General features: G+C 45.0%; 1 protein-coding gene and 1 long non-coding RNA gene across 4 annotated transcripts in view; one reads left to right on the top strand and one right to left on the bottom strand.

Annotated features, from left to right (window-relative positions):
* The window catches only part of ATP12A (ATPase H+/K+ transporting non-gastric alpha2 subunit), a 31,201-nt gene extending 15,435 nt beyond the window's left edge, over positions 1-15,766 (bottom strand). Inside the window, exons 1-8 of one of the 2 annotated variants that reach the window (XR_012125374.1) lie at positions 15,573-15,766; positions 14,752-14,910; positions 11,747-11,806; positions 3,018-3,221; positions 2,119-2,232; positions 1,014-1,148; positions 766-883; positions 241-509 (exon numbers count right to left, since the gene is read on the bottom strand). Coding sequence is in view for 1 of the 2 variants with exons in the window: in XM_073222305.1 (XP_073078406.1) it covers positions 241-509; positions 766-883; positions 1,014-1,148; positions 2,119-2,232; positions 3,018-3,221; positions 11,747-11,806; positions 14,752-14,910; positions 15,573-15,581 (1,068 nt within the window). In the remaining variant the exon portion in view is untranslated. The remainder of the gene's footprint in view (positions 1-240; positions 510-765; positions 884-1,013; positions 1,149-2,118; positions 2,233-3,017; positions 3,222-11,746; positions 11,807-14,751; positions 14,911-15,572) is intronic. The other variant, XM_073222305.1, reaches the window with a different exon arrangement.
* A 151-nt stretch (positions 15,767-15,917) lies between these two features.
* Positions 15,918-24,952, top strand: LOC108394995 (uncharacterized). 2 transcript variants are annotated; one of them, XR_012125409.1, is made up of 4 exons: positions 15,918-16,217; positions 16,533-16,825; positions 17,141-18,703; positions 24,620-24,952. It is a non-coding gene; the product is annotated as an uncharacterized lncRNA (long non-coding RNA). The 2 variants fall into 2 exon arrangements; XR_012125402.1 differs by lacking the exon at positions 24,620-24,952 and having other exon boundaries at positions 15,922-16,217; positions 18,488-24,613.
* Positions 24,953-27,541: the final 2,589 nt, after the last annotated feature.

Raw genomic sequence — 27,541 nt, 5'->3', positions numbered from 1 at the left:
CTCCTGAAAATGAAAATATAAAGGTTTCAAGGACAGTGTATTCAGATATTAACAATATCGCATTCCTTTTGTCCCTCTAAGAAACAGTCTACTCAGAACGTCGAAGGGCTGTCCCTGATGGGGAGGAAGTGTGGCTCTGAAGATGGAAGAGACTCAGTTTGCAGGGGGCTCTCCCCTAGCCCAGCTGAATGGCTGTGATAACAGGGTCAGGGTGCAGGCCACCTAACAGCATGGACTCACAGTGACAGTGGCCAGGAGACCCTCAGGCACATTGGCCACAGTGATGCCAATGAGGAAGATGATGGAGTCCAAGATATAATACTGCATGGACATAGCGATGATGAAGAAAAGGATGCCGATGGAGACAGCCACTCCTGCCACGATATGAACAAAGTGCTCGATCTCAATGGCAATGGGCGTCTTCTCATTTCCGACTCCTGAAGCCAGTGAGGCGATCTGACCAATGATGGTGCGGTCACCCGTGTTAATGACCATGCCAGTCGCTGTGCCTACAGGTGAAGTAGACATTTTATTCCAGGGATCCTCAGCTAGGGGAGGACCACAACCTGCTACAGTCCTATCTTTGGTGGCTTACATGATCAATTAGCACATGACATTACAAAGGCCAAATATTAGTTCTCTGGGCTCTTTAATTCCATTCTCTTAGAAGAGTTTGTACAAGAGATAATAGAAACAAAAGCACAAGGCTCTGAGGAAGGAGACATGACCTGCAGGGCACACAGTCCGAGAGCTAGCAGGACTTACCTTCCAGGCATGTTGTGGAATAGAAGCAGATGTTCTTTGTTTCCAGGGCATTGTCATGGGTGAACTCACAGGACCGGGCCTGGGGCTCAGATTCCCCAGTGAGAGATGAATTGTCGACCTAGAAGGAATTTTGAAAAAAGTTCAAAATGAGGCATCTTATTTCCTGCCACCCCACGTACTGAAACCTGGAAAGATGACGGACGCCAGCTTGCTACAAGCATGACCCTTGAGGGGCCCATGCCACTCACCTTACAGCCCTGAGCAGTCAGCACGCGGACGTCCGCGGGGACCTGGTCTCCTCCTTTAATCTCCACTATGTCCCCCACCACCAGCTGCTCAGCAGGGATGGTCTTCTTTTCTGAATCTCGAATGACAAGAGCTTGCTGTGAAAAAAAAAAATGTGACAGATGCCTCAGATTCTGGAGTGCTGCTAACCCTCCTTCACCCACACCCCCAAATCTCAGGATCAGATGCCGATGCACCGGAATCCACAGCGGTCAGAATGGCAAACAATGAAATGAGACATCTTTATTTGGGGTCCTTACTGACGAGGAGCTCACAGGTGTTCTTGAAACCAGAAAATGCTGCCATGAGCAGATCTAGCACAGCGACAGCCCCGGGCCTGAGGGAAAGGGAAGCCGTCAAGGATCAGTGATCTTTGCCGGGGTGTCCAGGAAGAATCCTGAAGGCTGAGCCGAAGGGTTTAATAATCTTGCTCAGGTCAGGAAAACTAATGGAGTACAAGTGGATTTCCCACTTCTTAGCATAGAGGATTCCACCTGGAATCCTGTCCAGCTGGCAGCTCCGTGGGCAAGATGAGAGTGTGGTTTACTGCTGTGCTGAGGGCGGAGCACAGACTCTAAGGACACCTGCCAGGGGTTCCTGTGGGAACGGGGAGCAGTGGACTTCCTAGGCTGAGAGCATTTTGGGCAACATGCAGTGAGGCTCAGAAATGGTCACAGATAAAGAATCACAGTTTGATCTCCTTGGCTACTGGTGGTCACTCCTGAGCTCCTACAGCTGCTCTGGGAACCTTCTGAATCACTTTTCTCCCAGCAGCTCACCAATGCTTAAGAGCAGGAACAGAAGAGGTTCTGAATGGCCCGTGTTTCTGTTCTACTTTACTCTTGACTGAGCATGTTCTTATCTCTTACCTCACTGATCATCTCAAAACCCTGGGAGGAAATGGGGGTTCAGAGACATTAGGTTACTTTTCCAAGACTGCTCAGTCAGCAAAGGACAGGGCCAGGGATTGAGCGCCAACCCTCGCCTCCAAGGCACCGCTCTCCTCCTCATCTGATGCTTCCTCACCTGAAGCCACAAAGAGGCCAGAGACAAGCGGCTGCCACTCACCTGCGGGATCATCTTACTGAAGCTGGCCATGATGTTGGTGCTTTTCGCCTCTTGGTAGTACGCGAAGATCCCCGTCAAAATAACAACCACAGCGAGCACAGTGCCCAAGTACACCTGGGTGACAGACAAGGAGAGGCATCCATCAGAAAACAAGCGTCAGGAATGAGCCAGGTCCTCACACTGGAGCCCCTCTATGGAAAGGCGAGAGACAGCAGTTGTGTCCTGGTGTCACTGTCAGGACACAAAATTTACCCATTTTAAATATACAATTCAACGATTTTTAATAAATGTACAGTTGTGCAACAATCACCATGATCCAGCTTTAGAACATTTCTGTCATCCCAGTGAGATTCCCAGTGGCCATCAGCATCACTCCCCATACCCCCTCCCACCCTGGCAATCGATGGTTTGCTTTCTGCCTCTGAGATATGCCTGTTTTAGACATTTCATATCAATGGAATCATACAGCATGTGGCTTTCTGTACCTGGCTTCTTTCTCTTAGCATCAAGTTGGCCACCTCATTTTTGTGGTTTCGGTTCTCAGTTCTCAACACACAGCACTGCTCTCTGTGTTCAAGGGGGTCAATCACCATTGAGGGGAAAGAGGCCACAAATACTTTACATGGATATAGATTTTTCTTCCCATTTAGAAACACAGAGTATTTCCCCCTCTCCCTTTTTAAAATTCACATCATACTGCCTTTGTGACATCAGAAAGTCAGATATAATTTCTATTGTACAGATGGGAAATTAATTGATTTTCCCAAGCCTGTGCAGTGATTGATCAGTGGTGGACTCTTGATTCTAGCCCAGCACTCAGTCTTCTAAAGGTCTTACTTTATGGTTCTGTTTTCCCATTACTAGTGAGAAAAACCAGGAAGGGAGCCCCAGGGCCTTACGTTGTCCAAGGACGAGGACTTATTATTGGAGTACTGAATCCCATATGCGATCCAACACAGGATGGCTCCTACCCACAGAAGGATGGAGAATCCCCCCACCATTTGCTTGAGGAACTTGATAATCTCTGGTGCTTCCTTGGGAGGGCTCAGGGCATTGGGCCCATCCCGAGCCAGGAGCTCGGCAGCTTGGGCACTGGAGAGACCCTGAGAAAGTAATAAATAGGAATTAGACATTTCTCCTCCCTCAGGTTGGACATCATATTTCTGCACATTGTGGTAAGAGACACATGCCCAAGGAGGGCCTGGGAAAGGTGGATGATGCCCATCTCCCCAATCCTCACCTTTATAAAAAGAATATTTAATGCTTAATATCAGCCAGGCAGTGTTCTCCATGTATTTCCTCATTTGTTCTTCAAAATAACCTTCTAAAGAAGGTATTATTATTTTCCTCATTTTATAGAAGTGGAATTGATGTAAATGAAGTTAAGTCATCTGGCTACTAAACACTCCACCAGAATTTGACCAGGCAAGCTGGCTCCAGAATGACCATACTGTGTTCTGCTAAGGCATCTAAGTTTCTTAGAGATTTATCCAGAGACTAGAATAACTTGGCTAAGGAGGATTTATAATACAAAAGCTATTCACCAGGGTTAAGGGCAGTGCAGTAACTATCCAGATAACATTCTGTATTCCAGCACTTCCAAACAGCAAACGGGCCACCTTTTCATCGTAACCCGCAGCCTTCCTGCTTTTCTATATATCCACCCTGAGTTCTAAGTCCTCGCTCACCGTGAGAGCCTCCAAGGCCCACATTAGCCATCACTTCTTACCAGAAATTCCCCCTGGTAAACAAGCCATCCACAGGTGCAGAGAGCCCCCTAGACACCCTTAAAACCTGTACTGCCACTCATGGGGTTTTTCCATTATCTTTTATGGAGAAAATCTTGTACATGTTTTTTCTCCCTAATTATGTTGTAAGCTACTTTAAGGTACAGACTTGATTCTTGTTCATTTTTGCATTTTTTATGGGGTCTGCTTTTTCTGTAGTGGAGATTGAAATATTTGTTGAATAACTGTATTTGGAGTCACCAACTTGATATCATCACCCCCTTTTCCAGACCCCAGACTCATCTTTCTCAATGCCTATTAAACACTTCCACCAGGGTGTTCCAGAGACATTTCTAATAGTACAATTCAGAATAAAAGCCATCACCCTCTCTTCACTCTCTGATCTCTCATGCCCCACCTGCCTGCCATGGCCCAGTCCACCACTTAACCAAGTCTCCTCCTCCTCCTGCTTCTCTACTTTGGTAATTGGGACTAGGGATTCGTTCACACACCCTGGCAAGGCTGGAGGGGCAGGGGTCAGCGGGAGCTTTTTCCAAGGGAGGAGGTGCTTGCAGGTGTCATTTTTCTTGCCCTTTCTCAGCCTAGCTGGCCAGATGCTTCTGGGAGCTGTTTCTGACACTCTGTGTCTAGTGTGCCAGCACTGCTTGCCCTGCCTCAGTGTTCTCCTGCAGACTCACCCCACCCAACTTGCCTGTCTCAACAAGGACCCTTCCAAAGCAGCCACCACACCTTGTGGGCAGTCGTGATAGGATAGGTGCCCCTCCAGAGGGTTTCTGCCCCAGAGAGTGGGGCAGGTAGCCCCACCCACCAGCATACCTGCAGTAGATACATCTGGGCCTCTTGGGAAGCTACAATGGGAATAAGCCCTCTGTATCAATGCATCCATAGCAGCCTGGCTTCCATTGCTAACAGCTGGGTGGAGGACAGGCCCTTCCCACCAGAGCAACCTGTGGCAGTCACAGTCCAGCCCACACAGGGGACACTGTTGAAGCACCTGATTCTGGTGTCCAGAGGATATTGCATTTCTGGGCACCACAGGATGCCTACTACGTAACAGCTACTGCTTTCAAGAGCAGAAGACATACCTGATTTACATAATACATAGAAACGAATTCACAGAATCAAAGTGAGGAGACAGAGAAATAAGTTTCAGAGGAAGAACAAGACCAATTTCAGAAAAAGGACTAAATGGAGTCAAGCAATCTACCAGATAAATAGTTCAAAGTAATGACCATAGAGATACTCTGGATGGAACTGCAGAGAAAAGCAGATGAACTCAGTGAGAACTTCAACAAAGAGATAGAAAATATAAAAAAGAACCAGTCAGAGATGAAATATACAATTGCTGAAATGAGAAAATGGTAGAGGGAATCAATAGGAGATGAGAGGATGCAGAAGAACTGGTCAGTGATCTGAGGGACAGAGTAATGGAAAGCCCTGAAGCTAAAGAGCAGAAAACAAAAAGGATAAAAAGAAATGAAGACAGGTTAAGGGAACTCTGAGACAAATTCCAGTGTACTAACATTCCCAATACAGAAGTCCTAGAAGGAGAAGAGAGAGAAAACAGGGAAGAAAAATTATTTGAAGAAATAATGGCTGAAAACTTCCCTAACCTTGTGAAGGAAACAGACATCCAGGTCCAGGAAGTAAAGAGCCTAAAATGAGATGAACCCAAGGAGGTCTACACCAAGACAAATAGTAATTAAAATGGCAAAGATTTTTAAAAGAAAAAGGTAGAATCTTAAAAGCAGCAGGAGAAAAGCAATGAGCTATGACAAGGGAAATCCCATAAGGTTATCAGCTGATTTTTCAGCAGAACTGTACAGGCCAGAAGAGAGTGGTAGGATATATTCAAAGTGCTGAAAGGAGAAAAAAAAACTGCAGCCAAGAATACTCTACTCAGCAAGGTTATCATTAAGAATGAAAAGAGAGAGTTTCCCAGACAACCAAAAGTTAAAAGAACTTACCACCAATAAACCATCTTTACAAGAAATATTAAAGGGACTTATTTAATGAAAAAGGTCATAACTAGAAGCAAGATAATTATAAAAGGAAAAATTCACTGGTGAAAGCAAACATACAATAAAAGTAGTAGATCAATCACCCATGCAGCTAGTACAAACTTTAAAAGACCAAAATAGTAAAATAAACTACTTATGCTACAAATTAGTCAGGAATACACAAGCTACAAAGATGTAAAATATGACATCATATACATAAAATGTGGAGGAGGAGTAATTAAAAATCAGTGCTTTTAGAAAGTGTTTCAACTTAAATGACCATCAAGCTAATGACAGACTTATATATAGAGGATACTATATATAAACCTCATAGTAATCACAAACCAAAAACCTGTAAGAGTTACACAAAAACAAAGAGAAAGGAATCCAAGTACAACACTAAAGAAAGTCATCATTTCTCAAGAGAACAGAGAAAGAGAAGAAAAACGGAACAGAGAAAAACCACAAAAACAACCAGAAAACAATTAATAAAATGAAAACAACCACATGCTCATCAATAATTACTTTAAATATAAATGGACTAAATGCTCCAATCAAAAGACATAGGTGACTAAATAAACAGGGCATAGGATAAATAAACAGGAGCCATCTATATGATGCCTGCAGAAGAATTCACGTCAGACCTAAAGACACATACAGACTGAAAGAGAGAGGATGGAAAAAGCTATTCCATGCAAAAAAAAAAAAAAAAAGCTATTCCATGGATGCAGAAAAAAGAAGTTGGGGTAGCAATATTTATATTAGATAAAATAGACTTCAAACCAAAGACTGTAACAAAAGACAAGGAAGGGCATTGCACAATGGTAAACAGATCAATCCAACAGGAGAATAAAACAATTGCAAATATATATGCACCCAACAATGGAGCACCAAAATACATAAGGTAAATATTAACAGACCCAAAGGGAAAAATTGACAAACTACAGTAATAGTTTGGGACTTGAACACCCCACTTACATCATGGATAGATCATCCAGACAGAAATCAATCAGGAAACAGTGGCTTTGAATGACACATTAGACCAGATGGATTTAACAGATGTATACAGAACATTATGTGCAAAGCCAGCAGAATGCACATTCTTTTCAAGTGCACATGGAACATCCTCCAGGATCGATCACATATTAGGTCTTATATTCTTGATATGATTGAAGTCATGTCAAGAATCTTTTCTGACCACAACAGTATGAAGCTGGAAATCAACTACAAGAAGAAAAACTGGAAAAAATACAAAATGAGGAGGCCAACCAGCATTCTACCAAACAACTAATGGGTCAATGAGGAAATCGAAGGGGAAATTAAAAAAACACTTGGAGACAAATGAAAATAGAAACACAACAGTGCAAAACCTCTGGGATGCAGCAAAAACAATTCTAAGAGGGAAATTAATAGTATTACAGGCTTAACTCAAGAAACAAGGAAAATCTCAAATAAGCAATCTAATCTTAGACCCAAAGGAACTAGAAAAAGGACAAAACCCAAAGTCATAAGAGCATAAATAAAAGAAAGATACTAAAAAAACAATAGGAAACATTAATAAAACTGAGAGTTGATTCTCTGAAAAGATAAATAAAATGGATAGTCAGACTTATCAAGAAAAAGGACTCAAATAAATAAAATCAGAGATGAAAAAGGTTACAATTGACACCACAGAAATATAGACGATTATAAGAGATCTTATAAAAAATTATATGCTAGCAAATTGGATAACTTAGAAGGAATAGATAAATTTCTAGAACCATTCAATCTTCCAAGACTGAACCAGGAAGAAACAGAAAACCTAAACAGACTGAATGCTAGTAAGGAAATAGAATCAGTAATAAAAAATATCTCAACAAACAAAAGTCTGAACCAGAAGTCTTCACAGATGAATTCTGACAAACATTTAAAGAAGAGTTACTACCTCCTTTAAATATCCTTCTTTAAACTATTGCAAAAAATAGAAGACAAAAGAAGGCTTCCAAATTCATCCTACAAGGCCAGCACTACTCTCATACCAAAACCAAAGATATGACAAAAAAATAAAATTATAGACCAATATCTCTGATGAACATAGATGTAAAAATCCTCATCAAAATATTAGTGAACCAAATTAAAAAAATACATTAAATGGATCATTCTCCATGATCAAGTGGGATTTATTCCAGGGATGTAAAGAAGGTTCAACATCAGCAAAGCAGTTAATGTAATATACTACATTACCAAAACAAAGGATAAAAACCATTAGATCATCTCCATAGGTGCAGAAAAAGCATTTGACAAAGATTCCACATCCATTCATGATAAAAATTCTCACTAAAGTGGGTATACAGGGAACATACCTCAAAAAATTAAGGCCATATATGATGAACCCACAGCTAGTATCATACACAAAGGTGAAAAGCTGAAAGCTTTTTCTCCGAAATCAGGAACAGACAAGGATACCCACTCTCAACATAGTACTGGAAGTCCTAGCCATAACAGTTAGACAAAAAAAAAGAAATAAAAGGCACCCAAATTTGTAAGGAAAAAAATAAAACTTCACTAATTGCAGCTGACATGATCCTACATACAGAAAACACTAAATATTCCACCAAAAATTTTAGAACTAATATATGAATTCAGTAAAACTTCAGGATACAAAATCAGTATATAGAAATCTATTTCATTTATACTAGTAACAAACTAGCAGAAAGAGAAATTAAGAAAATAATCCCATTTATAATTACATCAAAAAGAACAAAATACTTAGGAATAAATTTAAACAAGGAGGTGAAGGATCTACACTCTGAAAACTGTAAGACATTGATGAAAGAAATTAAAGATGATGCAAACAAATGGAAAGATATTCTGTGTCATGGACTGGAAGAATTAAAATAGTTAAATATCCATACTATCCAAAGAAATCTACTGGTTTAATGCAATCCCTATCAAAATACTCATGGCACTTTTCACAGAACTAGAACAAATAATCCTAAAATTTGTATGGAACTACACTATAAACCCTGAATAGGCAAAGCAATCTTGAGAAAGAACAAAGCTGGAGGTATTATGCCTCCTGATTTCAAACTATACTACAAAGCTAATAATCAAAACAGTATGGTATTGGCATAAAAATAGACACATAGATCAATGGAACAGAACAGAGAGCACAGAAATAAACCCATGCTTATACAGTTAATTAATCTATGACAAAGGAGGCAAGAGTATACAATGGGGAAAAGAGTCTTTTCAATAAATGGTGTTGGGAAAACTGGACATCTACACACAAAAGAATGAAACCAGACCATATCTTACAGCATGCATAAAAATAAATTCAAAATGGATTAAAGATATAAATGAAAGACCTGAAACCATAAAAATCCTAAAAGAAATAATAGGTAGTAAACTTGGACATTGGCCTTAGCAACTTTTTTCTGGATATGTCTTCTCAGCAAAGGAAACAAGAGGAAAATAAACAAATAGGGTGACATCAAAATAAAAACCTTCTGCACAGTGAAGGAAACCATCAACAAAATGAAAACAACCTACTGAATGGGAGAATATATTTGCAAATGATGTATCTCATAAGGGGCTAATACCCAAAATATATTAAAAGTTCCTACAAATGAACACAAAAGAGTCAAATAATCTAATTAAAAAATGGGCAGAGGACCTGGATAGACATTTTTCCAAAGGAGACATAAAGATAGCCAACAGGTACCTGAAAAGATGTTCAACATCACTAATCATTAGGGAAATGAATCAAAACCACATTGAGATATAACTTCACACCAGTCAGAATGGCTAGTATCAAAAAAACAAGAAATAACAAGTGTTGGTGAAGATGTGGAGAAAAGGGAGCCTCATATACTGTTGGTGGAATGTACATTGGTGCAGCCACTATGGAAAAGAATATGGGGGTTCCTTAAAAAATTAAAAATGAAACATGATGTGATCCAATAATTCCACTTCTGGATACTTACCTGAACAAAGTGAAAATACTAGTTTAAAAGACATATGTACCCCTGTGTTTATTGCAGCATTGTTTAAAATAGCCAAGATATGGAAGCAACCTAAGGGGCCATTACTAGGCAAATGGATAGAGAAAATGTGGTACATATATACAATGGAATATTAGTCATGAAAAAAAGAGAAATATTGCCATTTGTGACAACATGGATGGAACTGAAGGCTATTATGCTAAGTGAAGTAAGTCAGACAGAAAGACAAATACCATATGATCTCATGTACATGTGGAATCTAAAAAACAAATGAACAAACAAGCAAACAGACCAAAAAAAAAAACCCAACAAATAGACTCATAAATACAGTAAACAGATGAGTGGTTGCCATAGGGAAGGGGGTGGGAGAATGGGAGATAGGTGAAGGGGATCAAGAGGTACAAACCAGGTAGAAAATAAATAAGCTGCTGGGATGAAAAGTACAGCATGGGGATAGTCAGTAATAGCCAATAATATTACAATATCTTCATACGGTGACAGTTAACTACATTTCTCATGGTGAGCATTTCATAATGTATATAATTGTTGAATAGCTATGTTGTAAACCTGAGACTAATATATGTCAACTATAATTTAATAAAAACAAAACAAAGCAAAATCCTAGCAAGGCAAAGTACTACTAGTTATTTCTTGAATCTGTCCCTTTGCCATCGTACTGCTGCTGCCCTATTTCAGGTACTCACTTCATAGTCCTGGATTATTGTCTCATTCTTCGAGATCCTTTTATCTCCCACTGAAAAGAAAAACATCTATCTGTCTAATCTCTATATATCTCCTAGCAGAATGCCTTTTTATAACCAGTCTTATCAAATCACTTTCATTTAGAAATTGTGCCCCTTATACAATTAATAGAGTCCTAACTCAGTTCAGTATGACAGTGCTTGGCAGTTCCACCCAAATTACCTCTCCTCACCTCTCCCCTTTTGTACACACCAGCTCCCAGAAACCCCAGACTGCTCTCTGAATGCAGCCTGTCCTTTCCAGCCCCCTGGGCACTCTGCCAGCTTAAATCCTCCTCCTCCTCTTATGTCCCAGTTCAAGCGCTGGTGCTGTCCCTGAGCCCGCTTTGCCCCTCTGGCCAGCTCCGCGCTCTCTGGGCACGCCATTCAAACCTCTCCTGGCCATCTCAGTGGATGTAGTAGGTATGGGATGCTGTCCTGCACATCTGTCTCCCCCAAGGAGTCGCCTCCTCATGGACCATGAGGGGCTGCTCTTTGCCCTCACTGCTAGGCCAGTGCATCCACAGAGCAGGAATTTTTGTTGGTTTGAACAGATGTATCCAAATCTCCTGAGGTCAACATACCAAAACTTTTGAAATTTAATTTGAGTTTGAATTCACAGAGGAAGTAGTACTTCCCTGGTAGGATAATTTGTGAGCGCCGTGGGGCACACAGCACACCCAGGAGCCATCCCCTTCTTAGAGGGCAGGTAGGCAGGGTGCTAAGACTGTTACTCTGGATCCTTGCTTTTTAACACTGGTTTTCCTATTTCTCTGATAGGATCATTATACTTTTTGGACACAGGGATTAAAAGCAACCTCTGACCATGACAATGAGGAAGCATGCAAACCTTTCTGGGGATACCATGGCTTTCCTGCAGTCACAGTCAAAAGAACTGTTCACAGCCAAGCGTAGGCTTTGCAGAGGGGCTGGACATGGGGCTTCAGATGGGGCTTCAGATCAGGTATGCCAGCCTGTGAGTATAACCAGCCTGCACTCACCTGCCAGGCACATGGGTGACAGGCATTCTCAAAGTTGTGGCTGTAGGCTGCCCGTCCTACAGGTGCACCTACTTCTCCACACACCCTGCGCACAGACTTCTCCCTTGTACAGCCACAGAACTTCTCTTCCCCTCCCCTTATTCCCTGATGACTTACCGTCATGATGTTTGTTCCATATTTCTTTTCCAATTCATTATTGCTGAGTTTGTGGTCATCCTGAAGTCCATAAGAGGAAGAACAGAGTCAATTAGGTAATTTCAAAAGACTCAAACCCTAAGCTTTGACCAGTCACGGAAAGCTGGGTGAGGGGCCAGGTCACGTGGGGGAAAGAGGCAAGAGCCCCAGGTGCCAGGTGGTGGCTCCAGTGCGGGAGGAGAGTCTGCCGCAGGAGAGGCGTCCTCTGATTGGCTGGCCAGGGGATTTTCTGCCCATCCCTGAAGACTGTAGACTTAACTTGCCATTTAGCTATGGTTAGTTTTTATGAACAAAGCAATGCATTTCACCTCGATCTCTCAGCACATGCAGGTCACAGCACACCTGTCTTCCAGGTTCTCATGCTCTGGATACTGAACTCAGACCTGAATTCTGGGATTAGTTGAGGCAGACGAGCACTACTAAATCAAACCCATTTCCTGTGTTCTGATGACCCCTTGTCCATGCAGCCCTCCAGGTGGGTAGTCTCGGGTAGAGAGAAGCATGCCTTTTCTTACTCAAGTACTTGAGTCTCAGGTAGCTCACTAGTTGGAAAAGACTTGCAGATGCAAAACCTGCCTAATACCAGCAGGCCCACACTGGCTAATTTTGCCACAGGATCATTAGACTAAAGCACAGCTCCTCAAACTTGGCATGAATGACATTTTGGGCCAATAGCCCTTTGTCTAGGGGACTTCTGCCCAGACGCCACCTACTAGCACCTTCCCTCCCTCTGTGGCAACCCAAAATGTCTCCAGATGTTACTACTGTTCCCTGGGGGGCAAAATCTGCCTCTCTCTCCTTTGAGAACCACTGAGCTGAAGAACTAGAAGCGTCTTCCTGTTTCAGAAAACCCAGAGGTATGTCTCCCGCACCCCACCTAGAAAACCCAGCACTTAGGACTCTAAACTCTGATCGTCTGATACTGAGACTTATATACTGTGATTGTATCAGCACCATCTCTTTTCTTAAATATACTCAAAAAAGTTACACGTTGTGTTAACAGGTTAGACTACAATCAGAAATATACTTTTGCCCTCCCCTCGTCCATTTCTGCTTTCTCCTTCATTCCCTGTACGGATGACTAAATATGCTGCTGCTGGGGATTCAGAGGATCCAGACACAGTTCTGAGCCCGGCAGGTCAAGTTCTCGGCAGATGCTAGTAATGGATTAGAGCCGTTTTTGCGCGGACGGACCCCAGACTTCAAGGGGCCGGTGCTGTGAGACAGAACTTTCCCTGCTCGCTTCAGCTCAGCTTTGAGCCTGAGGGCATAGGGGAGGGAGGGGGTGTCTGGGGTGCACTCTGCTGGCCAGCACTGGAACAGCACCACATAGCGGGCTCAGGCTTGGATCATTTATCAGTCCGCGGTTTTATTCAGAAGCCAGGGGTACTTTAGTTCTCAAGGTCCGAATTTGCCAGAGAGGTAGGGATGCAAGAGCATCCAAATATGTGCTCACAAATGATCGGATTATTGGGTGAAGCTTCCAAAAAAAGAGGGAGGATGTTTCTCTCTCATCAGGGTAGCAGGGGAACACTTTGGCTAACACTCTTGAAATTATTTTTCTTTATCACACATCTTCACAAACTCCTCAAAGGGTGATTCTTACCATAATAAACAGGCATATCATAGAATGAATGTATTTCCATGTTATAAGTGGCAATTTCAAATAACACTAGATATGTCTTCAAACCGAAATGCTAGAGATACATAAGAAGTAAGAATGACTATTGTCTGGTGCTTTGCTAAGTCTTTCTCCTGCTTTATCTCATTTAAACCTTTTAACAACTCTAAGAAGTAAACACCATATTTGATTACTATTTTTCAAAATAGGAAACTGAACTTAGTCAAACTGTGATTTCAAATCAGCTCAGTCCAATTTTAGGGCTGTGTTCTTAAGTGTCTACCAGAATATATATATAGACTAGTGGTGTGCTGTTGAATGTTTAACAAGCTCTTCAGGAAAAATAAACAAAAAGCTCTATTTGTAGCATTTGCCAGTTTCTCACCATAGCCAAATTTCAAGCTGCTAACTTGACGGTCAGTTAGCTTGCCGAATTCCTGAATATTTAACAATCAGCTCTTCGGCCTGCATGAGCTCACAGCACCACATCTGCCCCCAAGATCACTGAGCTTTAAAGTCTGCAATGAACTGCAGGGGCAATCCAGCAAAACCTCACTCTCAAGTGTAAAAGTCTCCCCTCTGACAAGTTTTCCCCTGAGATTTATCACATTTCAGTTCTGAAGCTGCTCTTTTTCATGATGGCCAACCTTCATAGCACCAGGGTTCTTCCTTAATAGTAATTATATTGTATTTCCATCATGCACCTTAGTTACAAAGTGCTCTTAATTCTTCTCTTACTTTCTCTCCTTACAGCCCCATGCAATTCTTCTCCACTTTACATGAAGGAAATGGAGTTTCCGTGAAGTGAGGCACTTTGCTCCCAGTTACACATCAGTCCACAGAATGTGGGACTTCAGCTGAGCCTTGGGGCGGGCATCTGAATCCAAGCCCCATGTTCTTCCCAGTGAAATTATTCTCTCTCATGGGGCAGGTATACCCAGAGACCTAGCGAAGTTCAGTGGTTTTGGTTTTCCTCCTGGGCAGTTCTGACTCAAATAGTTTTTACCTTATCAGCTAAAACCTGGCAAGTGTTTGTGTGTCTCTCTGTGAAGCAGCAGGTAGGAGAGAGGCCTGGGCCACGCAGGTGGGGACTGGAATCAGAGTCTCTTGCCCTTAAGTTCTACCTGGGAGTGCCTAAAACCAGAAGGCAGGAATCCTGCAGAGAGCCTGACCCTGGGGCAGATACTATCACTTTTTTTTTTAAACAAGGAAACAAATCTCAAGGGGATTTGGAAATCCTTGAGACTGATTTTTCTTTTGTAAGAGGTAGGTTATAGGGGCCAGCACTTGGGGGAAGGGCAGTTCTCAGTGGGACCCCTCAGGCTTAAGGACCAAATCCACTGACCAAATCCAGGTCTTTCTTAAGCTCCTCCTTCTGGTGATGCTTCTTGAGCTCCCAGGGCTTGCTCTTCAGACCCCTATACTTCTCTTTTTCATGCCACCCGTCTGTTTCCTGTATGTCTTTAGTTCCACTGAGCTCCACAGAGAAAATTTCTGGTATTTTCTGAAAGGGAAGCAGAGGTGCAATATCAGCTCAAGATGAGTTTTCTGAAGAGGTGAAGAGCATGTCTCCCCACGGGTCAGGGACCAACTGGAGGCCGCCCATCACCGCCACTGCCTTCATCCCTCCTCTGCTGAAAGGCAGGAGCAGGACTGCGGTGGGGTTCTCTCCCCACCTTCAACAGCACCTGCCTAGCCTGTCTTTTCTCCCCTTTGCTCCCTTGCTGGTAGAGGGAAGGCTGGGCTGCCACAGGCCTGAGGCACCTCCTCAGGTGACCCCTCCCTGGGGGTGGGCAAAGTGGGAAGTTACCACAGGGCCTCCATGGCACCTGTTTCCTGCAGGACGCACCGGCTGTGTGTCCCCTTTCTTGGGCGTAAGGTGCCCACTGAGTCCGCGAACCCTAGGCCCAGTTAAGGTGGGCTTGACGGACCACATGCCTCTCTGTAGCCTCCTGCCCGGTGCCTCCCTCTGAATCGGAGCCGGCCAGGGCCCGGGGGTCCCATCCCTGCATTTGGCTTTGGGTCTTCACCGCGGACAGCCTGCAACTCTGTCCGCGTGGAGAGCGAAGCCCTGCCGGGATCAGCGGCCCTCCCTCCCTGTCCTCGCCGTCCGCAGGGCTTCCGCACGGGTCCCCGGGCTGTCCGCCGGCGGGGGGTTGCACCCACCTGGTCCATGACTCGGCTGGCGGCTCCCCGCGGGGCAGGCTGTGGGCGCGGGGTCCGCGCTCAGAGCGGGTGGGGGAGGGCCCGTCGGGCGGGCGGACAGGGGATCCGGAGGGCGCGGGTCGCGAGGGCGGCGGCGGCGCGGACCCGAGCGCACCTCCGGCGACGAGCGCCCTCCGCACTCCCCGGCACCTCCTTAAAGGCCGCGCGCCCCGCCCCTCGGGCCGCCAGGGAGGAGGAGGGAGGGCGGCGGCCGCGGCGGCGGGCGCTCCCACGCCCCGGTACCAGCTCTGGAAGAGCCCGCACCCACCCCGCTCCTGGGATTTCTTGTGCTTACCCGTAAGGGAATTTACATAAATACGTGGGCAAAGCGGGACGGTGGCAGTCCCTAGAGGCGGCTGCCGTGCACGGTGTCGGGCAGTGCCAGACGCTGCAGCGCGGGGGTGGGTTTCCTCGGCACACAGGGTCCCACAGTGAGCTCGGAGCCACGCACACAGCTAGGGGCGGAGGTACTCTGCCTGATCCGTGGGGCTTTTGGAGTTCGGATGCAATTGCAAAAGGAGAGAGTGGCCAGGACAGATGGGCGGAGGCGGCGCAAAGCCCCCGGAATGCGAGGCCAGAGGCTCTGCGAGGCTGCCCCGCGGTCCGGTAAAGACCCCACCCCGGCCGGGACGGATGTTCTGGGCCACAATGTTGCACGCACAAGTCCCTTCCCTCTGCCTTTTCTTTTCTTTTCTTCTTTTTAAATTTTTTATTAAGGTATCATTGATATACACTCTTATGAAGGTTTTACATGAAAAAACAATGTGGTTACCACATTTACCCATATTATCAAGTCTCCCCGCATACCCCAATGCAGTCACTGTCCGTCAGTGCAGCAGGATGCCAGAGATCCACTATGTGCCTTCTCTGTGCTACACTGTTCTCCCCATGCGTCTGCCTTTTCTTTCTTTTTTTTCACAGAGAGCAGAATTTGAAGTCTCCACTCCCCACTCCACCTCCACGCCCACTGCCCTGGAGCAAGAGCAGCACCAAGGAGCCACTCTTTAACTACACCAAGTCGTGAGGGGCAGAAGACTCCCAGCTGCACCTGGCTTACAGACACACGCCACGGGCTCTTTAGAGTTGGAGGAGACATTAGATTCTGGTCCCAACTCAAGCAACAGTGGAGCTAGGTGAGGTCTCTGTGTGTCCCCCCTCTCTCCTCCTTCCCTGAAGAATGCACTCCGAAGGACAGATTTGAAGATCTTTCTGGGGTAAGGAGAAACTAACTTTGTATGGAACTGATGTCCCCACAGTTTGCTGGGGATCCAAGACAAGGGGTTTTGCAGGCCCAGGTAGCTGTGCTCACCTTCACCTCCTCTGGTCCCTGCTCCGCCTGTTTGCACAGATAGGGAGTAGAGAACAGGGTGGGAGAGAGACACCGCTTAACCCAAGTCTAGTTCAAGCCCCAAGAGCAAAGGCTGACTCACTGTTGACCTGGTTAGGGGTCTGGGAGGGTGTCCCCAGCAGAAGAGTAGGCTGAGGGGGCTCACAAATGAGTACACTGTAACAACCTCCTTCTCCTCCAGGTGACTGCTGTTAATTCTTGTTTGGGAAAGTGTTAATTACTGCCAAACTGGACCCGAGAGAGCATGGTCAGATTCCCCAGCATCTCTAGTCCTGCAGAGTTCCTGTTCTGCCAGGCATCAGTCTGAGCCATTGCTGCTGTGGCTCATGTGACAGCTACCGGTGCCACCAAATGTCCCAGAGAGTGACCCCATCAAAGAGAACAAATGGGGCCACTCCCCACAAAGCCACCCTAACTCCAGAGTTGCTGCTTTGCTCTCCAGTCCCATTGCCCCAGAATCCAGACATCCCAGTACTCCTTGAGGAGACTGGCCTCCTGGTATCTGATGCAGGCCCCTGGAGCAGTCCTCACCTGACAGAACTCACTGTGAACTGGATTTCCTCTCCTCTTGGCCCCAGGCAATATCACCTGCGCTGTTCTGGGCAGGGGACCCTGAACTCCACCCAAATCTAATCACCTCTCTTGGGCTAGCCATAAAGGCCAGGGTACAACCCCGGATACCTCCACAGCTAGAACACTCTAGAAGCAGCTTCTGCTTGGGGCTGTGTTTTCTTGTCTTTGAATAGAAGCCAGTTTATGCCAAGAATGTCTCCAGGACTGTTTCCATTGACAAATATTACATATTTGGGACAAGCTGTCACCAGTATAACTATTCCTTGCCCATTTAAATTAGTTAATACACTTGATGTATTTGAAACTGTACTAGACATAGGTGATGTGGAAAAAATGGTACTAAAATTATGTGATTCTCTGCTCTGGAGGAAGTTACACTTGAGTTTGGGAGGTGAAATTAACAAATAAACAATAGTAAACGACCCAAGCAGAGACAGATGCAGTGCTAAATGGTTTAGACTCTAAGTGCTTTAAGAGTTTAAAGGAAAGATGGGGGTAGACGGCAGGATTTCTATTACTTAGAATTGGTTATTCAGATTTTTCCTACCCCTCTGCACCCTCCATGGAAGGGGAGAGAGGCAGAGCGCTGGGGGGGGGGGGCCCTCCGAGCGCTGGGGGGCCCCTCCCGCTGCCGGCGCAGTGTGGGTGTGAGGGTCAGAAGCACAGAAGAGGAGGCCCTGGTGGTCACGGGCAGACGAGGGCTCTGTCCCGGCCCCACTCCAGACCCAGACGGCGCCGCCACTGCCCGGTGCCCAGGTCCTCTCCCTGGATTCCTCTCCCACGCACCCGGGCTGCCCACGCACCCGTGTCCACTCATCGTGCCAGGCTATGACGAGGCAGCGTTTCCCCACTGATGATGGCTGCCTGGAGTTGCAGTCAGAAGGGAAAGACATAAACAAAACAAACATTCAGCCAACCACACTCCTGTACTGTTTCCTCATTTCTTCATTTACAGGAAACCCTGAGATTGGCATATGAACATCCTGCAGGAAGGACACCTGCCCTCAGTAATTAGCTCATGTGCCGCGGTGACAGGCCAGTGCGGGGCTGTTAGAGTTGCGGCCGAGCAGGTTGTGGAGCTTCCAGGAGCAGCTGGAGGCCTGCGGGGGCCCTGGCGGCCACAGGCCCGCCACCACGTGCTTCTCCTCTTGTGAATACAGCTGCCTCGGAGGTTAGGTTACCACCGCGCTTATTCTCTGTGACTTATTTTGAGTAATAAGATCCTTTTTCAGAAATTTATCATTTTCTTATTAATAAGAAATTGAAAAAATTGACTGCCTTCTGGAATTTTAAAATTTTTTTCAAATTGAAGTATAGTTGACAATATTGTAATAGTTTCAAGTTGATTTGTTTTTTAATCTTAGGGTGAAAGAATTTTCCCACTCAAATCTGCACCTTTATCTGGAAATTATAGCATGTATACATATGTAACATATACGACATATAACCTGTATGACATGAAGGGTATTATTCATACAAATACATTTTAACTTTGTAGGAATTGGCTTTTCCTCTGATGATGGAGGTGATGCTCTCTTGGTTACCTGTTCCCACATTCCTCAGAGTTAGGGAGCCAGAAGCAGACCCCACAGTATTTATTTATTCCTGAAGTGTTTCTTGGAGGCTTGTGCAGTGTTGCACCATTGCCGGTGGTTCCTCTGAGAGAGCATTCAGCCTGGTTGAGGAGGTAAGATGCATCCCCCAGGGATGTCACGGACTGCAGGTGGCCCGCTCTGAGCTGGGAGGCAGAGCCCAAGGCCCGGGGACCGAGGGAGGAGTCAGCTCTGTGCTATGGAATTGTGGGCGCGCTGCTTGAAGAGGGTCAGGTGCAAATGGACTGGAAACCAGGGAACCTGAGATGAGCAGGGCGGCCGCGGCAGTGCTGCGGGCACGGCGGGGTGGTCGAGGATGGAAAAAGCAGCGCTTCTGGGAAAGCAAGGGTCTGAGCAGCTGGGTTCTACCAGGCAGCTGCCAGAGTCCGGCTGCCAAGGTAGGGCCACCAGGGACTGGGCTTTATCCTATGCCCTGGGAGCCCTCTGAGGATGACAGTAGCATAAAGGGCACATTGTGGAGAAGATAAAAGAGTTTATAGCAAAAACTGGGAGCTCTGCTGACTCTGAAACTGCTGGGCTTGCACCTGCCCCCACATGGGTCTCAGGCCTGTTCTCTTCACCCTCAGTTGCTGCCAGTGAGTGAGTTGTAAACTCGATGGCCTGCCGCTTCCGTCACATGTACATCAGCACCCCAATGCCCTGAGCACGTCTGAGAATTGTTATTTCAGATAGAATTTATCTGTTCTACAAAAGTCTTTTGAAATGAAACCAGGAAAAGACAAATGATAGTCACTCACCCTATCAGAGAAGCTCTGGGACTCTCCCCTGTTCATGCCCCTAGGAAGTGCATATTTCCTCTGTGTTTCTAGGGTGAACTGAGGAGGGCCATGGTCATTCGCGCCCCCAGGTAAGCTTCAGTCTATTCATGGACATTATTTATGATGAGCTACGCTGATTTAAAGAAAGTAGATTTTGACCTTCTTCTAGCAGTAGTGGAGCTCTGTACATCTCCCCCAGTTTTCATGCCTGATTTGCCCCTTGTGAGCTGCAAGGTTCAGGTTTTGGGTGCGTGAGAGGAATGACCTTGGCATTACGGGGTCTGTGTTCCACATAAACCAGGTACAATAGCTTAGTCTCTCGTCTGCCTTGGTTGTCTGTCTTTCTCTCTCTGATGTACTTAAAATAATTGTGGTAACACAGCATCTGAAGTCAGCGTGAAGTAAGTCATTCTAGCTCGGTGAACATCTCTATCATGGGATTCAAAAGAACACAAATTCTGTAGAAGCAAATGGGAACACAAGCGCAGGAACATAGCCCGAACGCCTGGTCTCATTCCTACCAGGGCCCAGTTTAGCTCTTGCTGATGCAGACAGGTGTGTGGGAGCGGGCCACGCCATTACCCAGCGAGCAGTCTAAAACACAGCTACAGACTTTGGATGTCTTGAATATAAACCTGAGGAAATAAAAAACAAATAAAGGGATGAGAAACTCCTTTCAAGGGATAATCAGGAGAAAAGCAGCAAGTGCTTGGTTGCAAATCCACTGGGAAGTTCCCTAATAGGGAAGAGGCTCTGAGGACTGACCTAGCATCCCACAGGGGAAGCAGCCAAGGGTCAGACCTGGTCCATAAGAGCACCTGGGCGCTGGGGCAGGTCAGAGAAAACACTTGGTACATTGATAGCAATCTTGTTGTGGCTGCCAAAGTGTTTGGCAAGAAAGCTACTGGCCAATGAAGCTCAGTATGTGTTAATTAACATGCGACCAGAATGACTACAGCCTGGGAAACAGGCAGAGTCAGTAAAGCAGGACAAACTGCATTTAGTTAATCAACAGATGCAATAAAGCTTGGCCTGTCTCCAGCTATAGGGAGAACGAATTAAATTAAAAGGGTCTTGGTGGGGCTGGCATCAATCCTAATGGCTCAACTGTTACCAGCTTCCATCTACAAGCACATTTGAGTATCCAGCCAAGAGCCTTCTTAGACTCTGGGCTGACCTTTCTCCTCGTCCTGTCTCTCTTTCCTCCCTTGTCAGGTTGCCAGATAAAACACAGGCTTCCCATTAGAGCTGCATGTCAGCTAGACAATGAATAATGTTCTAGTGTGCCTTAAATATTGCATGGGACATATACTACAAAAACTATCCATTGTTAGCTGAAATGCAAATTTAACTGGTTGTTTTATTTGCTAACTCTGACAATCCCAACTCCCTCCAGATGCCCTGTGAGTCAGTTCTTTACTCCTCACTAGCAGGCATATCTGGGGACATTGGTCTAATCTCTACGGTCTTCTCATTGCTAGGCCAAACGTGAAAGTAAAAACACATTCAGATTTTCTCTGTTGGTCATGCTGTTTCTTCTTAAAAACCCAAATGAGCTGGCATTTCTTAAGATGGTCAGCTTAAATGAGTCTGGAATAAGATTTTTTTCTTAAGTCAAATATCTCTTCAGCCAGGAAATTCTCACTATTGTGTAGTGACACATTCTTGAATGTGAGGAAAGTGCAGGAGTAATTCAAGGTTGTCTTGAAACCAAGTCTCACTTTTAGAATCAACCAGCAGAGGGAGCACTCTGACACGGACGTGCTGAGCTGGGGTACCTGGTGACATCGGCCCTGTGGAGGCCACCTGGAATCACTCAGGCACCAAGAATTTATACAATACCCGCAGGCTTTGCAACTGTGTGCCAAATATGTCATTTCTGACTGAGCCGAGGACAACACAGGCAAAAGACAAACTCCAAACAATCCAACTAGAAAAAAAAATCTACCAAAAAAAAGAAAAAAAACTCCAGTGATAATTAGCATAAAGAATGAACTACAAGATTATAAGAAAAAACCTGTTAGTGTTTTCCTACTGCCAGGGCTGGGTGGGATCTGGGAACACCATGTTCGGCGTCCTGAGTCTTGCGTTTAGATAAGCTCGGAGCAGCATCCGGCTCACTCCCCACCTCCTCTGCAGGCCTAGTGCGCTCACTGTCTGGCCCACAGTCCATTTGCCTCCCTTTATTTGTTGGTCTCCCCACCGAGGAAATAAGCTCCTGGATGCCATGTCTTATAATCTCTTGGGTCTCTCGGAGACATGGTGACTGGCACAGAGTAGATGCCTCCACCTCTCAAGTCTCTTGGAGAAATGAAAGTATATTTTTTAAAATATCATTTTAAAAGGAGATTCTGCAATCTTGCCTCATCATCCATAATTTTAGTGATTGATGCTTGCAATTAGGGAACTCTTCCTGATAAACTACTAAAAAAACTCCTTTTGCAGCTGGAGTTTATTCTAGATGTGAGGAGGTCCTGATGAAATAGGAAAAGAACATGGTTTAAATTCTTTGTGAAACCTAAAATATAAAAGCCGTTATTTTTTTCCAGCTTGAGAGACAGAGATTTAGTAATTTCTTCCTCAAGAATGCTCAGCTGAGAGTCTGTAGCCCTGAGCACTGGTGCTGGCTTTTCTGTTTGCTGATCACATTTGCTAGGGCAAGACGTGGAACATTTCTGTGGCCTCAAGAGTGTCAGAACTGAGTAGATCAGTGGTTCCCAAACCTCCCTGATCACAGAATCTCCTGGGAGTTTTAAGGATTCCCTGGGCCCTACACCCATATAAGTCTGGGATGAGTCCTGGAAGTTTATTTTTGTACAGCTCCCCAGGTGATTCTTATGAGCTAGTGGGCTTGAGAACCATGAACGGGATCACTGGCCCCCGACCTGGGCACACTGATGCCTGCACACCAGGGAGCAACCTCACTGGTCTGGTGCAAGCCTCCCCGGGTGGTTCCAACGTGCAGCCAAGGTCAAGGGTCCTGGGCTCCATACTCTTTAATATCCTTGCTGACTAATACTCTACAGTCTGAGAATGTTACCTTGCCTTCCTTTAATTACTTACATGGTAATTTTACTGCATTTAGTTAAAGTGGGTGCTGTAGTCTTGTAGCTCAAATCTGTGGGCTAGGGGGTGGATGTCTCGCACCCACCACCCCTGACCAGGGGCTGCCACTGTTCACAGGAAGAAGGGAATGTGGGAGTGTGGTGAGTCAGCCCAGGCCAAGTGTGCCACAAGGCGACAGCTCAAAGTTCATGTCCACCAACAGCAGGCTGAGCATCCCAGCCCTGTGGTGGCTTCTGGTTATGTAGGTGTTATTTACATTCGCACAGAGCTTTTCATAAACAGGGAAGTAGATTCATTCTTCAAACAGCATATTGAGTTGTGATGACCTCAAAGTACTAACATGTCAAATTATTTCTAAATGTAACTGATGCACGTGTATTTTTGCATGAAGACAAAGGAACACATTTGCGAGCATGACAGGGCTTCTTGCCTGGCATGTCTGGTTACCTGGGGCAGACCAAAAGGCAGGACATCATGGAGGCACCTCCTTGCAGGGAAGAGGGACTGAGGTGTGCCAGGCTGGTCTAGTACACAAGCCTTAGCCAATGGGAGGGCAATATAGTTCCCAAAGGAAGCATAGCCAGGGTGAGGCTCATGGCCCAGCTCATAGACGCATTTCTGGCCCTAGGAAGAGTGGGGACTGAAAGTAAAATCTCAGAAGTCCATTTCACAAAGCCCCACAAACATGGAGGTTCAGGCACCTGTAGGCTCTGGGCAGGGCTGTGGTGATGCTTCATGGAAAACTGAGGTCCAGTGAGGACTTCCAGGAGGTGGTGATAAGCCTTGGTATCTGGTGGACGGGGTGACAGTTAGTGGTGGAGAGCAGCCAGGGCTAAAGCAGAGGAAGGGAAGAAGGGTGCTGCAGGGCTGCCAGAGGGCCTCCGTAAACCTGGGCTCTGAATTAGCAGAGGGAACACAGCCACCATCCATGCTGTCAGTTTCCAGTTCGCAGAGACCCAGTCTAGGGTCCGCACACCTGTGATCTCTTCCGGAGATTTTTCCAGGTCAGTTCAGCAAATGCCAGGCTCTGTCTATTGTCCTCCACCTCTCTGGGTTGGTCCTTTAGTCCTGATGTTGTCATCAAGAGTGTGCAAGGGTTGGTTCATCTGCACTGAGAACAGCATGCTCCTATGGTGAGCAAGTGATGGAAAATCCTGCTAGTTTAGGCAATTTCAGAGGTCATAGCCATCTGTGTGTCTAATACCTGCCTCCTCTTTTCCTGGAATGCTTATGGAAATGTGTCAGCCTTTACATGGTGACTTAGGGGTATCTTTCTTCTCCTTCAGTCCCTTCCTATGTGGCAAGGAAAGACTGGCTGGGGCTGGGTTTAGACTAGAGAAGCCAGGCTCTGGGCCCTGGCATCTCCACCTTTCCAAGGGACAGGCTTGCTCATGGCTAGGAACCTGACCCTCTTCCAGGAACACCCATCAGCTCCACTCTGCCAAGCACTGGAAGGTGGGCCACATGGAAAAAATAGCTGGTCTCTTGTCAGATGATCAGCTATGGAGGTACTCTTTTCTGATAATATTCCTTTCTCTTAATAAAAAAAAAAAAAAAGCAGTTCCTGTGTGCTGACCTCCAGTGAGTTCTACACAGTGGTATAGAGGGCATGTCAAAGTGTGGGCAAAGGGTCTGTTTGTTTCTATGCAGAAGATCAAGACCTAGCTTGGCTACCCAGAAAATGAACTAAGATACAATATGAGGAGGAGCTTCCAGCATCAGCACTCTCTGGAAGACCTGTGCCGGGGGATGATCATCAAAAAGCCTCCACAGGGATCCGGACAATGCTGCAGTTGCGGCTGCATCCACCCCACCATTTCCTGGACTTGCCATTGGAATGAAGAGGGAGATGTCTAGGCTGGCATGTGCATACAGTGAGATAACGAATTTGACCGGATCTGTACTGTTGGAACTCAACCAGGAGTTGGGAGGGGTGCAAGTTGTAGCACTCCAAAATCTTATGACTATAGACTATCTACGGTTAAAAGAACATATGGGATGTGAACAGATCCCAGAAATGGGTTGCTTTAATTTGTCTGATTTCTCTCAGACTGTTCAAGTACAGTTGGACAATATCCATCATATCATAGACAAATTTTCACAAATACCTAGGGTGCCTAAATGGTTTTCTTGGCTTCACTGGAGATGGATGGTAATTATAGATTTGCTTTGTTTATGTCACCGTATTCCTATTATGTTAATATGTGAGCGCAAGTTAGTTAGTAGTTTAAAACCTATACATGCTTAAGGTACTCTACAAGAAGATATGTCAAAGAAATAATCAACCCTCCCATGTTTTCTTCCATATGCTACCTCTATAGCTTTTCTTCTTCCTTCCTAATTACAACCCTTAAATAGAATTCGTGCCTCATATCGAATTTACCAAGTATCATAATTCCTCCAGGTGGTAAAGATACCTCGAGACAAGTGCTGGGCATAGAAGCCACAGGGCATAAATCTGCAAAGAAGTAAAAAGCTAACCTTTTCAAACAATATGGCTTCTCTCTCACTTACCAACTTTACATTTCCCTGTATGGCCCCGGAAGGTGACTGGTTAGCCAGAGACGGGTAAGATTCCTCAAGGGAGGAACAACCTAAGACAGGCACAGTCGCAGGGGGGCCATCAGGTGAGAAACTGGGGATCAACAGAGGTGAGGCTCAGAACCTCACCCTCCCTGTTTTGAGAGAAATCTTCTGCATCCATGGATGTTTTGCTGCCCTTGTCTAGCCTGGATTAATACTTAGTCCATAGGCACACACCTGATATCTACATTTGCCCTCTTACAGCACTAAACTATGTTTTCTACCTTTATCTTGCATCTACCTACCACTTCAGTATTTTATTAAAAATAAAAATAATAATAATAATAAAGGGAGAAATGTGGGATCAACATATAAATCAAGTATAAAAATCAAATGAATATTCATATTTGACCTGATTGTTTATAGTTCATAATGTGTGATCAAAACCTAAAGTTTCTGTGATGAATGCCCTTGTACTGTTCACCATGTAAGAATTTATTCACTATGTAAGAATTCGTTCACCATGTAAAAACTTGTTCATTATGCTTCAGAAGATTGGAGACTGACAAGAATTAGGCTTGAGATGGATTAATGATTGTACATTGAGCATTGACCCCCCCTATACAGAATTTTATTGTTGTTAACAACCATTTGATCAATAAATATGAGAGATGCCCTCTCAAAAAATAAAATAAAATAAGATAAAAATAAAAATAATAATAATAATAAAGGGAGAAATGTGGGATCCACATATAAATCATGTATAAAAATCAAACAAATATTCATATTTGAGCTGATTGTTTATAGGTCATAATGCATGATCAAAACTGAAAGTTTCTGTGATGAATGCCCTTGTACTGTTCACCATGTAAGAATTTATTCACTATGTAAGAATTCGTTCACCATGTAAGAACTTGTTTGTTATGCTTCAGAGATTGGAGACTGACGAGAATTAGGCTTGAGATGGATTATGATTGTGCATTGAGCATTGACCCCCCTATACAGAATTTTATTGTTGTTAACAACCATTTGATCAATAAATATGAGAGATGCCCTCTCAAAAAAAAAAAATAGCTGGTCTCAGTCCCATCATTCCATTTTACTTCTGATGCAACCTTGCAGCTGTTAGAAAATTCTGACTAAAGCTCTGTGATGGGTAATTTGATGTGTCAGCGTGGCTAGGCCATGCTACCCAGGTTTTGGTCAAATACCAGTCTAGATGTTGCTATGAAGGTATTTTTCTTAGATATGATTAACAGTTAAATTAGTAGACTTCCAGCAAAGGAGATTACCTTCCATAAGGTGGGTGGGCCTCATCCAATCAGTTTGAAGAATTTAAGAGAAAATAGACTGAGATCCCTGAGGAAGAGGGAGTCCTTTCTGGACCTGCAGCCTGCCCACCTGCTCTGCAGAGAGTGGGTTTGCAGCCCCCGCAATTGTATGAGCCAATTTCTTAAAATAAATCTCTCTCTATTCAACATCCTATTGGTTATGTTCTCTGGAGACTCCTGAGCTAATACAAACCAATTTAAGCCCCCTAAGCTCATCAGCCCAGCAAACCACACAGAAAATTTCTAGCATATACAAAAGAAATCGAGTATCAAAGGCAGGTTTCATTCTTTCATCTGCAGCCTAAAGAAGGTCTATATGATCACTTGCCTTTTAGGATGGGGTTTATATGAAGAAGCTATTGATGTCATCATAACCAGATATTATCTTCAACTGCTCCATTTTCATAAACACTGTTTAGAACCAGATTTCCTTGTGTTTTGTTCTGAAGCCATGTTACTGACCTTGGGGTGTCTGGGTAGTGGTACGGAGGCAGACAATGAGCAATCAGCTCCAGGTGGGAGAAGAATGGAGCATAAGGTCTGGTTTTAAAATGTTGGAGAGGCTACAACTAAGTGATTTGAATTCTTGATTTTCCTAGGAACTCAGAGAGTCAAGCTATTTCTGTTAAATCTCATATTGGTTATAAGCTCTGTTTTCAAATGCAGCATCTAACTTGCTTCTACAAAATGAAAGGAAATAGGGCATGCAGCAACTTCC

The sequence above is a fragment of the Manis javanica genome, chromosome 1 (assembly GCF_040802235.1).
Source record: "Manis javanica isolate MJ-LG chromosome 1, MJ_LKY, whole genome shotgun sequence".
Lineage (NCBI taxonomy): Eukaryota > Metazoa > Chordata > Mammalia > Pholidota > Manidae > Manis > Manis javanica.
This window is presented reverse-complemented; position numbering and strand designations above follow the sequence as displayed.